A 15,629-nucleotide genomic window follows, 5' to 3' on the forward strand; every position below is an offset into this window, starting at 1 on the left:
GACGCTTCATACACAAGCTTGGTGGAAGGTTGTATGGAGTTACAAATACTGGCCAACATTAGTATGGAGTTGATCTACCCCCAAATGAATTAAATTCATCTGTACACAGACCGAGTCTAACATTTCTCACTTCCATTGCGAAGTTCTGATGAGTACGATCAAAGTGCTTCCAAGCTTCTGCGTCAATAGGATGCATGATCTTGTCTTCATCATTTCAAACTTTATTTACATGTCATCTCATGTGTTTAGTTGTTCTTGAAAACATATATAATCGTTGCAATCTAGGGGTGATAGGAAAGTAGCAGAGCGACTTGTATGAAACTTCTTTTGATCTCGTGCTACCATTGACTCTTGTCTTTGACTTGAATCGAGGATGCCCACATGACGAGCATGATATATTATTTTTCAGATCCTTGAAATACAACATGCAGTGATTTCGACAAACATCTATCTTTTGATACCCTATACCTAGAGCGTTGACCAAAACCTTCACGCGATAGAAATTTTGTAGCAATTTCTCATCTTTGGGCAACATACTCTTCACTATCATGCACAAACGGTCAAAACATGATTGACTTAAATTATACTTGAACTTCAAATTCAGTAGTTGAAGAACTGCAGACAAGATAGTGTGACTCTCGCAACCATTCCAAAGTGGCTCATCAACATCTTTAAGTAAATCATAAAATCTACTATGTGCATTGTTTGGTGTTTCTTCCTATACCCCAATTGTTACATCACTAGGACCCATAGCAGAACTCAGTTCTGTTCCTGCGGCATCAAATATCAAATCCATATATGAATTATCATGCACTGCATCCACCTGTGTGTCAAAATTGTTCTTAAATTCTTCACCATGAAAGGTCCAATTCTAATAATCACTCACAAAACCCTTTCTATATAGGTGATGTCTAACACCATGTGGTTCTACAAATCGATTGTTCTTATAAATCTTGCAGGGACACCTAATCCGACCTGTGGGGTCCATTGTACTGACACTTGCTGTTGCAAATTCAATAAAACTTTCAATACCATCCATATAATCATGTGATACCTCATTGTCAACTATCCTACGATACATCCATTCACAATTTGCAATCATTTTATCATATGATGTTACGAATAGTATCCTAACCAATTAAAAGAGAATCATCAGAATGCTATGATGAAGAAAATATCAAATTTATCATGTAATATATGATGCACTCTATATATTTGATATATATCACACCCACACACACACACATATATATAATATAAATATATATAATGTCATACAATCACAAGAACTATGATGCATGCATTGATAACTTAATATTTTCATGTGCAAACTATTCATAACATGATACATTCATTTGAAGCATGCTTTTATTATACAATTTCACATGAAAGTCATAATCAAATTGAAAGTAACTACATACAAGCATGGATGCAATCATATTAAACATTGCAATACATCTAAATCATTCATATCAAAAAAAAAGTCAAACATGTATCTGCAGCAAATGCACTCCAATATCTCGCTAACTACTACCATGCATAGCATGAAATCCATACTCCAAAAATAAGAATACTTCTATTCACATACATTAAAATCATGCTCAGCATGATCTCCAAATTCCATCAAAACAGTTTTAGATATCAACAACTAAGTGAGTGTGTGAAAAGAAAAGTGGTGCATCCAAAAAATTAAATAACATGTGATGTGCTTGCATCACTTATTCACCATGGGTATTTACCCGATTTGAATTATTTTTTATCGAAAATCCTTTACAAGCACAGTGCTTAGAGCTCCTTATATTTATTGAAGAACAGTAAAACATGTTGAAAATCACACCAAAAACTTAGTTGAATGCTATAAATAAAGTAGGAAATCAAAACAAATTAAAACAAAACAAAACAAGTCTCTGTCGACCCACAAAAGCCTAATCGACAGGGGCTTGGCCCCTGTCGGCCTGCATGAAAACACAAAGGTAGAGGGGGGAAAAGGCCCCCGCCTGCTGAAAAACAAAGAGGCTGGGGGCAGAGCCCCCCTGCCTGTCAGAAACACACAAAGGCAGGGGAGCTTCACCCCTTGCCTGTCAAAAAACTCGAGCGGCAGGGGCCTCGGCCCCTGCCTGCCAGGAGGAGGCAAAGGTCCCCGCCTGCCAAAAAACAAGGAGGCAGGGGGCAGAGCCCCCACTGCCTGTCAGAAACACACAATGTCTGGGGGCTTTGCCCCTTGCCTGTCGAAAAACATGAGCGGTAGGGGGGCTTCGCCCCTTACCTGTTGAAAAAATGAGCGGCAAGGGATGAGGCCCCTGCCGAGCCTCGCCCTGCCTGCCGAAACTTCCGAATGGAAAGGCCGAAGCCCCCGCCAGACGAGAAGAGGCAGTGCCTCGCCCTGCCTGCTGGAAAGACCCGAGCGGCAAGGGCCGAGGCCCCTGCTTGACGAGAGGAGGCAAAGGGCCCCGCCTACCAAAAATCCTGAACAGTAGGGCAGAGGCCCTCGCCGGACTGGAGGAGCGAAGCGGAAGAAGAAAAATAGACAGGTGGGGGGTCTCCACCTGAGGGGTCACCATACAAGGGCCGACGAGAGGAGGTGGTGGCGGTCAGAAAATATAGCGGAGAGAGAGAGCAGATAGGCAGCGGGCCGGGGGGCAACTGGAGGCCAGCCAGAGGCCGACGGGAGGAGGGTCAGGCGGCGATAGGAGGAGGGCCGAGCGGCAACGGGAGGATGGCTGGAGGGCAACGGGAGGCGGATCGGGGGGGCGACGGGAGGAGGAAACAGAAAAAGAGAAAGAAAGGAAAAAAAATTAGGGATTTACGGAAAAATTAGTGACGGCATAGCGACGACCTATTTTCGTCGCTAAGTCATTGCAATGGGGCACTACGTAGCAACGAAATAGTTATGTCGTTGATCTGTCGCTAAGGTGCAAAGGATATGGCGACGGAATAAATTTCATCGCTAATACGTCGCTACTTAACGACGGATTATCGACAAAATATTTTTTGTCGCTAAAATCGCATATAATCGATATTTTGGCGACGAATATCATTCGCTCGCTAATCCGTCGGCACTTTGCGATGGATTTTTTTCATCGCAAAGGTTTGTCGCTAATTAAGGTTTTTCTTGTAGTGTTAGATAAAACTGAATTTGGTTAGGGTTAACTAAATCTACTTTTGAACATAAATGAACCTTAGTGTGATACCTGACACAAAGGAAGGCATGCCTAAGTGTCTTACCCGCATGGGTACGAGTGTGGCCCTCTTAAAAGAGTCTGTGTTACATAGGGTTTTATGTTATTAAAGTTAGTGAAGCCTCAACCAACATACCAACACATCCACTTTCCCATTCCATATGATCATCTTGTCATAAAGAACACCATTGTCAGCATCAAGCTAGGGGTAGATAACATTTGATATTTGGTAAGAAGATGTACCACTTGGTCCTTACAAACATTGGTAATTTATAGTTTTTAATTGAATTGGTGCTACTCATTTGCTCGGCCAAGAAAATGAAGAAAGTCGATTCTAGAAATTCATCTTTCCCGGTTTTGACGCCACTTCCGGTTCAAAATCGGTACCATAAATTCCTGAATATATATGAGTGAAAACAAAATCATGTTAATTAAATCCCCACAAGATCAAACAAAAGTTCAAATTATCTAATAGTTCAGGTACATATATGTCTCCGATAAAAATAATACAACTAAATATGCATCACCAATCATTAGAAACCACCACTTCAAAGATAATTACGATAGAAAAAGTGAAGAAAATCATTCCTTACGGCAGGTGACAGACATGCCTCATCACTTTTTTTTTTTTGAAAGAAAGGATTCAATTAGCGTTGTAAACGTGCCTCTTCACTTTTAATACTAAAAGCATTGCCCCTTTAGAATTCAAATTCCAAGAAAACCAAGAGAAAAAAATCAGAAGAGAAATCAACAAGAGAAACAGATCAATCACCTTCCAACGAAAAACATATTGGATCCAACCTGGGTTTTCAAGTATGAATAATATTAGCACAAAAACCATAAAAAAACTCTAACTTGACGAGAGAGAGAGAGAGAGAGAGATGATTAAGGGAGATTGCAAGAGAGGAAGCGAGGGAGAGAGGAATAAAACGGTGGGGCATCTTAGACACACATTGGTTGTCAAAAGATGCATCAGAGATGGCCATTTTGACGATGAGGAGGAATCAAATCCACACCATTTTGAGAAGAAAGAAGAGAAGATAACCGAAGAGGAGGAAGAGGTAATCGAGGGCGACGAAGAAGGCCGTGGATCCGTGATTCCTACTTCTCCCGCCTCCCACGTTCGCCATTTTCTTTCCTTCTTGGTTCATCCGAGAGAAACTCTGGCGAGAGAGAGAGAGAGAGAGAAACGGTGGTCAAACTGTGAATTAAAAAAACTTTCTTTTATATGAATCTCTTAAACATGCAGCTCTTGAATTTTCTGGGTCGCATATCAGCAAGATTTCTGGCGAACGGTTTTGTATGGCCCATAGTTACAAGAAGCTTCTTGCTATATGGAGAAGCTTGCTTCAAAAGACAGAAACTCTTTGTTTTTTTCAAAAGGAGTGCCCATAGTTACAAGGCACCTTGGATGCCATCCATCATGAAGATGATTGACACCCAAAACCCAACAAAAATGGTGTTCCCCAACTAGATGGACTCTACAAGAATTTTCTATGCCATTCACTTTCTGGATGATCGCAATCAATCATTTAAGAATGAAACTGAAATTTGTTTTAAACATAAAGCATGTATGTGTGCATGGTCTTTGCGATCCAAACAGTTTTCCATCCGAAGCTCCTTGGACCTGATCCGCTATCACATTTAATGGTTTCTCCTAGGTCCTAGAGCAGATCAATTCCAAGAACCACCTTGGATGTTATTAATCAAGATGAACATCCAAAAGCTTTATGTTTTGCACAAATCTTAGCTATCCATTTTCCAGCATTGGATGTCCTTGACATAAAAATTGCACAGTCTCACAAATTCTTATGGGATTCATCTAGATGGAGCCCAATCTTTTTTATTGGTTTTGGATGCTCTTCATCTGAATGATGCATGGCCATCCAAGGTGCCTTGGACCTTTCATCAAGATTCTTTCGACCTGATGTTCTGTTCTTGAGACACTGCCTTGATATAAGAATTTGAAATTAAGCCCCCATTTATCATACCATTTATAATATGTTAGACTGATCGTTCATTTGCAGTCCTATTTTTTTCTCTTTTAGTCTTCAACATTGTTAAGCACATGCATATTATGCAAAAGAGAGAGAGAGAGAGAGAGAGAGAGACGAAAGTAATTCAACATTAGCACTCATGAAGATCAACAAAATGTTGAACCCATGAACTGAACAAGAACAAAAGCCAAAACAAATAAAGAATGGGCTCACGCCGGAGCCGCTTGCTCAGATTGCGACAAAGGATAGGTAGCATCAGCAGGAGGGAGTGGAAGATCACTAAGATGCATACGCAAGATCGCATAAACATCTACCAAGATTTTATGCATCAGGTTTTGAATGTTAACTCGAATATGATGAAAATTAGCATCGTTTCGTGCCATCCAAACAAACCACCAAGAAGTAAGCAACCACGTCCGTCAGATGAACCTCCACCTCTTGTTGCGCCTAATACAAACCGGCCCCAAGATCAGATCTAGCGCAAAGGACTCCTCCTTAACAAATACTTCTGGATGCCTCCAGGTCCTGCTAAAGATTTTCATAAATATTGGGCAAGACCAGAACAAGTGAAACGTAGATTCTTCTGCAGCTTAACAAAGCACGCACCAACTCGAGAGAGAGAGAGAGAGAGCTCACATAGATCCAAAATAACAAATACATATAACCTTTATTGGACATCACCACACTCTTAGTTATTGCTACTATGGTTAGAGGCCCTGCTACATGATGCAATCGCTATGCTCATGGAGCTTATTTCTTCAAAACAAACTTCACCTACAGTATATATATATGTAAACATCTCATATATTTTGCATATCACATTTTGATCAATTCCGTCGCTAATTAAGTTGGCATAGTCTGCATTAGGTTCGACGCTGGAGAGGGAGAGATTGTCCAGAGATAAAGGAAGTGAATAAAGCCAAGGAGTTGCTAGGTTTAAAGATGGGCACTGCATGGCCTGCTCCTCTAAATGTTGCAAACGTCAGCCCTTCATATTCTTGTAACCAGCCACTTACCTGAAAGAAAAAGAGGAAATTAAGGTTTGTGTCTAAGTCAAGGGAAAACCGGGAACACTAGCTAGTAAAACCTTCAGGGGGAATTTGAATTGCAGACGCGCATGGACTGGACAGTGCGTCCTGTCCCCTGTCCAAGTCTTGAAAAAAAAATTAAGTTCCGGGTGTGTCCCGTCCTCTATTGTTCAGTTGGGGAGGGAGGGGGGACCGAACTTCAAATTCGTGTCCATGGTATGCACCCAGCAGGCATCCCCATGTCCCACGTTTGCGTTGGCCTGCTGTCATCCGTGGGGCCCACTCTCTGGATTTCCCATGGATGCATGCAGACGATGATTCAAACACGCGAGCAGGTTGTATGTTCCCCCCGCAAACACAGGGCCCCGTGTTCGCGGGTCCGAATGAGTGCCACGTTGGCACTCATTCGGGAGTTATGTACGGAGGAATATCTTGGGATCCGCAATATTCCTTCGTACACACCCAAATGAGTGCCAACGTGGCACTCATTCGAACCCCCGAACACGCGGCCCCGTGTTCCACGGGGAACATACACCACCCTCTCTTCAAACACCCCTTCAAGGTCCCAAACCTAGGATGTACTCCCAACTCTGGCTTTCCCACAGTCGTCCATGTTGTGGTTCCAACTCAGAACACGAGGTACGTGCCATCCTCTGCACTCGCCCACGTGAGAAGGCTGTCGGATGTGACCAAATACCTTATTTGACTAATCGGATGTAGGGATGGCAGTGGACCAGGGCAGGGGCCCGGGCCGGAAACGGTCTCCACCGCCCCCCCATCTCAAAATCCTGCCCTCCATCTCTGCCTCCATCTCTTGCATGAGTTTTGATTTTAACCTCCATCCCTGTTTCATGTCCTCCATCCCCAGTCCAAACGGGGCAAGGCAGAGCGCCCGTTTTTCCTCGGTCCATTGTCATCCCTAAAGAAGGATTGGGGGCGGGGTGTGACGGGGTGGGGTGGGGCAGGCGGATCGGGGTGAAGCGAGGGAAAGCGTAAGTTCATCCCCGCATGGGTTTTGATTTTAACCTCCATCCCCATTTCATGTCCTCCATCCCCGGTCCAAATGGGGTGAGGCGGGGCGGGGCGGGCGGTTTTCCCCCAGTCCACTGCCATCCCTAATCGGATGTTGATAAACGGATGGGATGGTGAAATTAAAGTTCATATCAAATCCACATTTTACATGTAAGCGGATTCAAATATCCAGCAAATTCGAATATTTGTTGGATTCGGCAGAACAAAATGAAAACTATATCCGCATCTGATTATGATCGCATATGGTTTCGGTTCACAGAAGGCGACTAAATCTGATTCAGTGACATCCCTGCCATGGAGTATAAAAAGAAAGGAAAGCTTCTGCGGATCTTTTCAAGGCTCTTAAGTTAATTTGGTCCAACACTTACTACTAAATATTCTGGTTTACCTGCAACTGGTGATACCATGGCCTCCATGAGCCAATTCTTGGGAGCCCAAGAGCATTGAGACTGTATCTTGTTGATAGAACTGGCACCCTTCCATCTGTATCACCACTGCATGAAGAAACGGTAGTTCTAAGTCTAACATGTTAATAGACTTCATAGGAAGTGCAGTAAAAGGAAAAAGGGTAAATTCCAATGAGCACCTAAGTTTTCTACAAAATTCATAAATGCACCTATCTTTTGAATGTTTTCAAAAAATCGCTTAACCTTTTTACGATTCAACACAAAAAAAATGATGGCAGTTTTGTCGTTAAATTTATTGTAAAATCTCAAATGTGACCTTAAAAATTTTATTAGTCACTTTTTTCATCCCGTTCAAACTTCAAAAATCTCGTATATAAATTAAACCATTTTTTTTATAGTATATATGAGAACGATATTAATCTAGATAACAATACATTTTAAAGATAAATAAAAAAATTGAGGGAGGAGGATATCAAATCAAAATCCACCTAATCCATAACATTAGGTGTGTATTTGTGAATTATGAGAAAAGGTTAGGTGCCATTTTGAAAAGTTTCTAAAAGGAAAAAGGGAAAAGGGGAAACTAATGGTGCATGCTGTACCTGTACACCCAAATCCTAAGACCCGCAGCTACCAGCTTCTTATATATGGGCAGAACTGAGGATTTGGAGTCTGCCCAATCATGGAATATCTTTGTACTGCATACATTATCAACACCAATATCAAAAAATAATCTTTTTGAATTTAAGGAGGTAATGAGCAAAGCATTTGATGCATTTCTATGAGGAAACATTTGGTAATGGTGATTACAAACGCCTCTGGACCTCGGTGGTCAAATTGTTTTGCTCCAATCTGACCTCATTGATGGATTCAGTACGTTCAACATAGTGGGAACTGGCTCCTAGGTCATGTTTTTTTGATGAAAAAATACCATTTTAAAAAAGTATCACACATTGTAGGCCACCATCGATTTTTGAAGCGTTATAAAAAAACCTACCTACATGTTATAATTGAACGATTTTAAAACTGGGTCCCACTAAGTAAAACATCTAGATCACATCTGTAAGGTTAGTTTCATGAAAAACACTTTTGTGATTTTAGAGAGAGAGAGAGAGAGGTGTGTGTGTGATAATAATGGCAAGATTGTGTGAGAGTACTTGCAGATGCTCCAGCTCTTGAGGTTGTGGCCGTCACTTGCATGGAGGGCTCTCTGGATGTCAGGTCTATTGTAAAAAGCATTGGCGAATTCATCCAAGCATGGATCATAGTTTCCACCCATTATCCTTGGCATCTGCACAATTAGTGAATTAGTGTAGCAAATTTATGCCCCCAAAGAGGTTTGGCATAGTGGGATGGAGCCTAGGCCAGCAGTCTAGATTCAAATCCCATGGGCGTTACTCCTTCCTCAAGACGAAGCATGGCGACTCACTGAGGGCAAGTGGTAAGCCCATGGGGTTCTACGCTGCCAGAACAACGACCGTAATTATGGCAGTCAGAGCTAGCGTGCCTAGGTCTCTGATCTTGGAAGTGGTTTTCCGTGTAAATATGAAAAAACAGTGCAGCAAAATGTTAGTTTTATACTAGTCCAAAAAATGGCTAATTGTGCATAGGAATAAGTGTAGTTGCAAATGAGTTGGGTTGGATTCATGATTCCTAGAGAGCCTAGCATAGTGTAGCAAGTAGACCACTTTGGAGTCATTGGGTTGTGGCTCATCTTTCCAACACAGCAACATTTGACTGATTAATGTAGGCCTAGAGTCCTAGACACAACCTGTTTTCCCTATTAAACCCACTAAAATAGGAGGACGGATCAGGACACACACACACATATATATATATATATATATATATATATATATATATATATATATATATATATATATATATATATATAGAGAGAGAGAGAGAGAGAGAGACTGTTGATTCAATAAGCTTCTATTATGCAAGAAACTGCTTCAATGCGCATGAGCGTACGTAGTGGACCTTAGGGATGCCAACGGATAGGAATTGGATCAGATATACCCGGTTAGCTAGTCGGATCTGGATTTAGTATTAACTTTTCCTATCTATTCCAAATCTGATCCAAATTCAGTTGAGCAACATCAGATTAGATTGGATTCAATACCTGAATCCGAACCGAATCTGGCCCATTTACTTCCCTAAGTGCGGTGTTATTGTTGCTGCTGTTTAAGTAAAATGGCCTCCTATAAGTGGAGAAAGACACAAGCCTGTATAAGGCATGGTTGGTGCTTCATTTATGAAGAGTTTGGTGTATCCATGTTTCCAACTAATACTAACCATCGTGGATTCAGTCTTGTACATTGGCTTCGTGATGTAAACTTCCAAGTTAGAACTATTGCTGATGCAGACAGAAGTATAGAGACTATAAATGTCGATCTCTTTGTACTGCTGCAGAACCTCTGCCACAGCCTTGTTGCATTCCTGGTTGCTCCATGTGTTGCTGCTGTTAAAATCACATGTTTCTTTGATAATTCTGTGTGTCTCATCCGACACTACTGCATGGCTCCACGCATAGTCCACTAGGCCTTCCCAATCTTGTGCATCTGAAGTTTCTGGATTGCCCAACTAAATGCATTTCAAGTTAGTGCCGGAAATGGAGCTTTCGAGCATCGATAGGCCCCGGAAAGTTGAAAGGTAAAGGGATATCTCTTGTAAAAATTCATGAAAAAAGAGTCGTACCAAGAAACCTTTGAGATCAATATACAAAGAAGGATCCTTGTTCATGCCATAAATACGCTCTGCTAGTTCTGGAACATACTTCCCTGCAGATACCACCAGTTTAATTCACAAAATTTTGCTCTTGGGATTTTCTCAAACCTCACAATCACTTTTAAACATTTGTTCTTTGAGAAAATATCAAGAAAATTTTGCATGCATTAAAAAATAAAACAAAAAAACATACTAAAAAAAAGTAAAAGTGCTAAAAAATTAAAATCACCTTAAAATTATGACATTTTGAAAAAAATGTTATAAATTGAATTTATTGTGACATTTTCATGATTTTCATTCTCTGTGCATTTATCATATAAAATTGGGATTAATATTTCCCATTATTGTTTAGGCTGATTTATTATTTGGACAATAACCTGCATAAACATCATATGTGGGATCGAATAAAATAAAATAAAAACAAAACAAGGAGGGTGGACGCAGGGCTTTGGGCCAACTACTTACATCCATTTGTCGCTCCAATTCACCTGCCCCCCTCTTCCATAAGCTTAATTCAAGTTATTTCCCAATAATATAATTTACATCTATCTAATAATGCAGTAAATTGGTCCGACTTATTTTGATCCATCTGGTTTCAGATCAGATCCGAGTCCAAACTTCATGTAACCTAACCCATGACTACCTTTAGCCTCTGATTGGATGGTACTCAATTTGATAAATGAGCATTTTCCTTAAATCTTGCGTGCAAGTCTAAGATCAAAATAAGCCAACAATGGCCCTGCAAACCTGGCTAGGTAGGTCAGCTTAAAGCACTCAAGCTGAAGGTTGTCTAGAGTTCGATACCCAGAGTGCATGTCCCTCCCCGGATGCTAGAAACAGCAGGCTCCCGTAAAAGGTGCAGCTGAGGAGTTTCAACCGCATGGATGGTGGGCCATATGGCGGGGCGTCATTCTCTCCTGGGTTCAACCATCTGAACCGGAGTTTGTTCAATCGTACCACTGGGGTTTTGAACCTGCAACGTCCCACCACAGGGAGACGTGCACTGACAGCTCCTACCAACCAAGCCGAGCCCAGTTGGTATCTGAACTCAAGTTTCTCCTTGTTAAATAACTCAAAAACAAATATATAGTAGTGTCTAAGGTCAATATGGATTCAATAGAAAATAAAAAAAATGACCTCCAAACCTAGAAGTATTTAGATCCTAGCCAGCCTAGCGCAATAATCTCAGTTTGGTTTGATCCAGTGATTGGACCATAGTTTCCAAGAAACGAAATGAATATGTACGAGAAGTAATGCATGAAGCGAAAATAGGGAAGTGAGTGTTAAAAAGTAGTATAAAAGGGAAGCAGGAAACAATTGTGAAACGATTATTCAAGTGCATAAAAAATGAAAAGAAAATGCATAGAAAGCAATTTGATGTGTGAGTGGAAGCAAGAAAACAAGCATAAAACGGTATAAAATCAAAATATTCAAGTTTATTATAAAAACTTTTTCATAAAAAAATAAGGAGAAAGTAAGTGAAGTGATATGTTGCGAGGGAGAAACATTTTAGTGAGACAGAAATGATTTGGAAAGTGAGGAGGAAACCGACTTCCTATTAAGAGGAATCTAGTTTTTCATATTTCGGAAGTTGGTTTCCAAAAGCTTCCCCTTCTTTTGGAGAAACGAGGATTTGCTTGCTTTCAAAGCGCTAGCAAGAATAACTGTGGATGTCAGACCAAGTAGTTACAAAGTACTCGGTCCTTTTAAGAGGGGAAATGTGGGGCTTCCTTTTAAAGGAGGTAGCGGTCATGGAATGTGGCAGCCAGTGATTGTGGCAGAGTACTTTTGCAAAGTACTCTGCCGATCACTGAATATGCTCCCAATCTTTGCAGACATACTGGGCAGCTATCCCGGCTCAAAGTGAATCATAGCATGTGCTTAATTCATGAATGTTGATAAATACCTGCATAACTCTCTCCTGCAATGTAGAAAGTGTTATTTCTGTATGCTGGGAATTTATAGAACCACTTGTGTAGGAAGGTGTAAGTGTCATTTTCTGCTCACACATAGATTGCATCAGAGTAAAATGAAAAGCAATTTATGTTAGATTCTTATATTCCAAAAGTCTCTCTCTCTCTCTCTCTCTCTCTCTCTCTCTCAATGTAGTTTACCGGTAAAGTCATCTCCGAGAAGGCTGTAGTCGGATGTTGTGTTGGAGTATGAAAAGCCAACACCAGCCGGGGACTCTAAAAACAATATGTTAGCCTCTGCAAATAACATCACCAACATTGCTTCAGCAATTTAACCTTTTCTTTCATCTTCAGTCATCATATCACTAAGTCTAACTAAACTCAGAAAACGAAATAATTCTACCTTTATTCCAAGCATAAGGATTAAGCTTCAACCCATTTCCTCTGGAGTCGACAATGAAAGGACCAATCTCTTGTGTTGCACCATACCCCACAGAAGAACACCCTGGGCCTATTGACACAAATGGTCTCTGAAGAAACTATTTTTTATTGTTTTGATAAGCAACACTATGATCCTTTGTCAAACACTTATATTTATTAGATATATAGCAAGTAAAAAAATTTATCCCCATGAAGTCGATTTGGTGACAAGCTACCTTATGAATTAAAAAATAAATAAATAAATAAATAGAAAGGAACTAAAAAGAAAACCCCTGCAGTTAATTGAGCAGTTGAAGACTGAGTTACTCACAGGCATGACATATTAAAATCAGTTTTGAAATCTAACGAGTTTAGATTTAGACAGTGGGGAGGGAGGTAAAGTCAGCACTTCCCAGACACCGGCCCTTTCAATCAAGATGTGTGCAAAATTACATATTTCTACTTCTTTACTGAATTCATAGTATTAAGTTCTCTCCGATACTGTCGTCGCAATCAATTTCCAACGAAGATCATATAGTTTTAGAAACTGTTAATGCGTGAAGCCTAAGGAATAGTACCTCCATTTAGCCATAGCACCAAGGGCTTCTCTGCAGCACCAGAAGCAGCCTCAAAGAACCAGTAAAAGAGTGACCTCCCATGCTCTTCATTTACAGTCACATAACCTGCATAATGCCTGAAGCCCACCTCGGGCTGCCCTGGCAAATCTGTGACCAAATCTTTTAGTCCCTCAAGATTTTCGGCTCTATTCTCAACTGGCTTTGCTGCATTTCTCACACCACCTGCAGGTTTTACATAGTAAAATGCAACCAAGCAAAAGAGTACTAGACACACCAAGAAACGCGTCATCCTCTCCCACATGAGCACTAACCACCATACGTAGAGACTCAGTTATATCCATATTTTATACCCATCAGATGAACACAAACCAAAGAAAAGCACACTACGTTTCATAGTCTAATAAAGAAATTATTGTAAAACTAAAGAAAATTCATTGACCTACCTGGCTGTTGTGCGCACTAGGATATGTCATAGGGACATGCCCTTTTTGGCTCCTTGAATACGCCCCTCACATGTATGATGAACGCGGATCCCATCATTTGAAAGAGGATGGGTTCTATCATACATTCAATCCTAGCCATCCAATCAACGGCTGGATGGCTAGGATGGGTTTCATCATACATTCAATCCTGGCCATCCAATCAATGGCTGGATGGCTAGGATTGAACGTATGATAAAACCCATCCTATTTCAAATGATGGGATCCGTGTTCGTGTATGATCTATGCTTTATATTTTTAATAATGTTTTATATATATAGTACTACTAGCTTTTGACTTAAGGGGCAGTAAGTAGCTCACCAATTTCGGGTGTAATAAACACGTTTTTCATGAGGGGAGTGGAGAACTTTGGTGAAGCTTTCTTGAAACTACATGAAAATAGAAGGAAAGGAGGTCACAGGACACAAAATATATATATATATATATATATATATATATATATATATATATATATATATATATATATATATATATATATATATATATATATATATATATATATATATATATATATATATAATATTAGTAATGATAGGGATGCCAGTAGCACCAACTCCAACCGAGGTGGGTGTAGGTGGCCCGGGTAGCATTAAGAGTAATGTTTTTTAATCAATAATATAATTGACCACCTATATTTTTTTCTAATAATTAACAGCTATGTTTTATTTATATTTATAATTAATAACCCACCTCCAAACAGGTAGAATTCGTTCGCCACCCACCTGAGCACCAACTATGGAGCCTACTACTTCGGTCTCAAGGCAAGGGACACTACAAGAAAAATGTTAATTAGCGATGGACTCTATTCGACGCTAATCTGTCGTTAAACGAATTTGCGATGGATTAACATCGGATAGAGTCCATCACAAATTTTTGATCGCTAATTAGCGATAGAAGCGATATGTTGTTGTTTTCATCGTTAATTTGTGATGGATAATCGACGGACATGATCCATCACGAGTTCGTCGTTAAATTTGGTTTTGCAACAGATAAATATTCCTTCAGTCGTTAAATTGGCAACGGATATTAGTGACAGATAATATTCGTCGTAAAAATAAAAAAAATTAAAATTAAAAAAAAAATCCTTGCTCTTTTTTTTTCGTTTATGGTTTTTGGCCTCAGCCCGCGTTGCTGCCTTTGAATCTGCCAGCGTCGATTCTCTCGCCTCATGGATCGAGCAATTGGTCTATCCGCCACAGGATTCTGGAGACACCAGCGATCTGAAATGGGTCACTGACGACCTCAGGGAATGAGTGGAGCTGAGAGATGAAGACGAATCATCACCAATGGACCTCTCCAACTCGGTGGTCTTGCTGGAATCGATGGAGAAGTGCTCGTCGTGGAGTTGCTCATCGATCCGTAGTAACTAGGGAAGCGATGGCCAGTCGCAGAGGCCCGCAAGGCATCGGCGAAGTAGGCGAAGAAGATCGAGTGGTGGTGGAAGGAGCTCGGTCAGGACTAGCGAGAGCTCCTACCGACAGGTCTTCTCAGCCTCATTGTCATCATTGGCGAGGGTGAGGGGTTGCGATCGTGCCTGATACCAAAACTCGCGGAGCCATGAGATTGCCGAGAGAGCAGCAGCGGGTCTGGCCGGAGTACAGCCAGGCATAGGCACAATTGCGCTTGTAGGTCTGGTCGAAGAAGAGGATGATGGGATCGGCCTTATGCGATCAGGACACCGACGATGGGGAACCAAGAGATGGGGATGTACTTATATAGGTTTGAGGTGCACGACTCTTTGTGCTTTGATTGGTAGAATACTGTCGCACATGGATTGTCAATGTGACAATCAACTATAAATTAGCGATGGATTAGCGACAGAATTTTTTTATCTATCGCTAATTA

At 40.8% G+C, this 15,629-nt stretch overlaps 1 protein-coding gene across 1 annotated transcript; it reads right to left on the reverse strand.

Moving 5' to 3' along the window:
- Positions 1 to 6,039: 6,039 nt before the first annotated feature.
- LOC149834633 (serine carboxypeptidase-like 32) lies at positions 6,040 to 15,393 on the reverse strand. The gene is made up of 11 exons (XM_090009421.1): positions 15,264 to 15,393; positions 13,285 to 13,506; positions 12,690 to 12,797; positions 12,488 to 12,583; positions 12,280 to 12,372; positions 10,344 to 10,426; positions 9,942 to 10,229; positions 8,801 to 8,934; positions 8,246 to 8,341; positions 7,625 to 7,730; positions 6,040 to 6,192 (listed from the first exon to the last, which is right to left on the reverse strand). Exons 1-11 carry the CDS (start codon positions 15,391 to 15,393, stop codon positions 6,040 to 6,042), a joined length of 1,509 nt encoding a protein of 502 aa, XP_089865547.1.
- Between the last annotated feature and the right edge of the window lie 236 nt (positions 15,394 to 15,629).

Source organism: Nuphar pumila, chromosome 6, assembly GCF_984573655.1.
Source record: "Nuphar pumila chromosome 6, dmNupPumi1.hap1.1, whole genome shotgun sequence".
In the NCBI taxonomy this organism is placed as follows: Eukaryota; Viridiplantae; Streptophyta; class Magnoliopsida; order Nymphaeales; family Nymphaeaceae; genus Nuphar; species Nuphar pumila.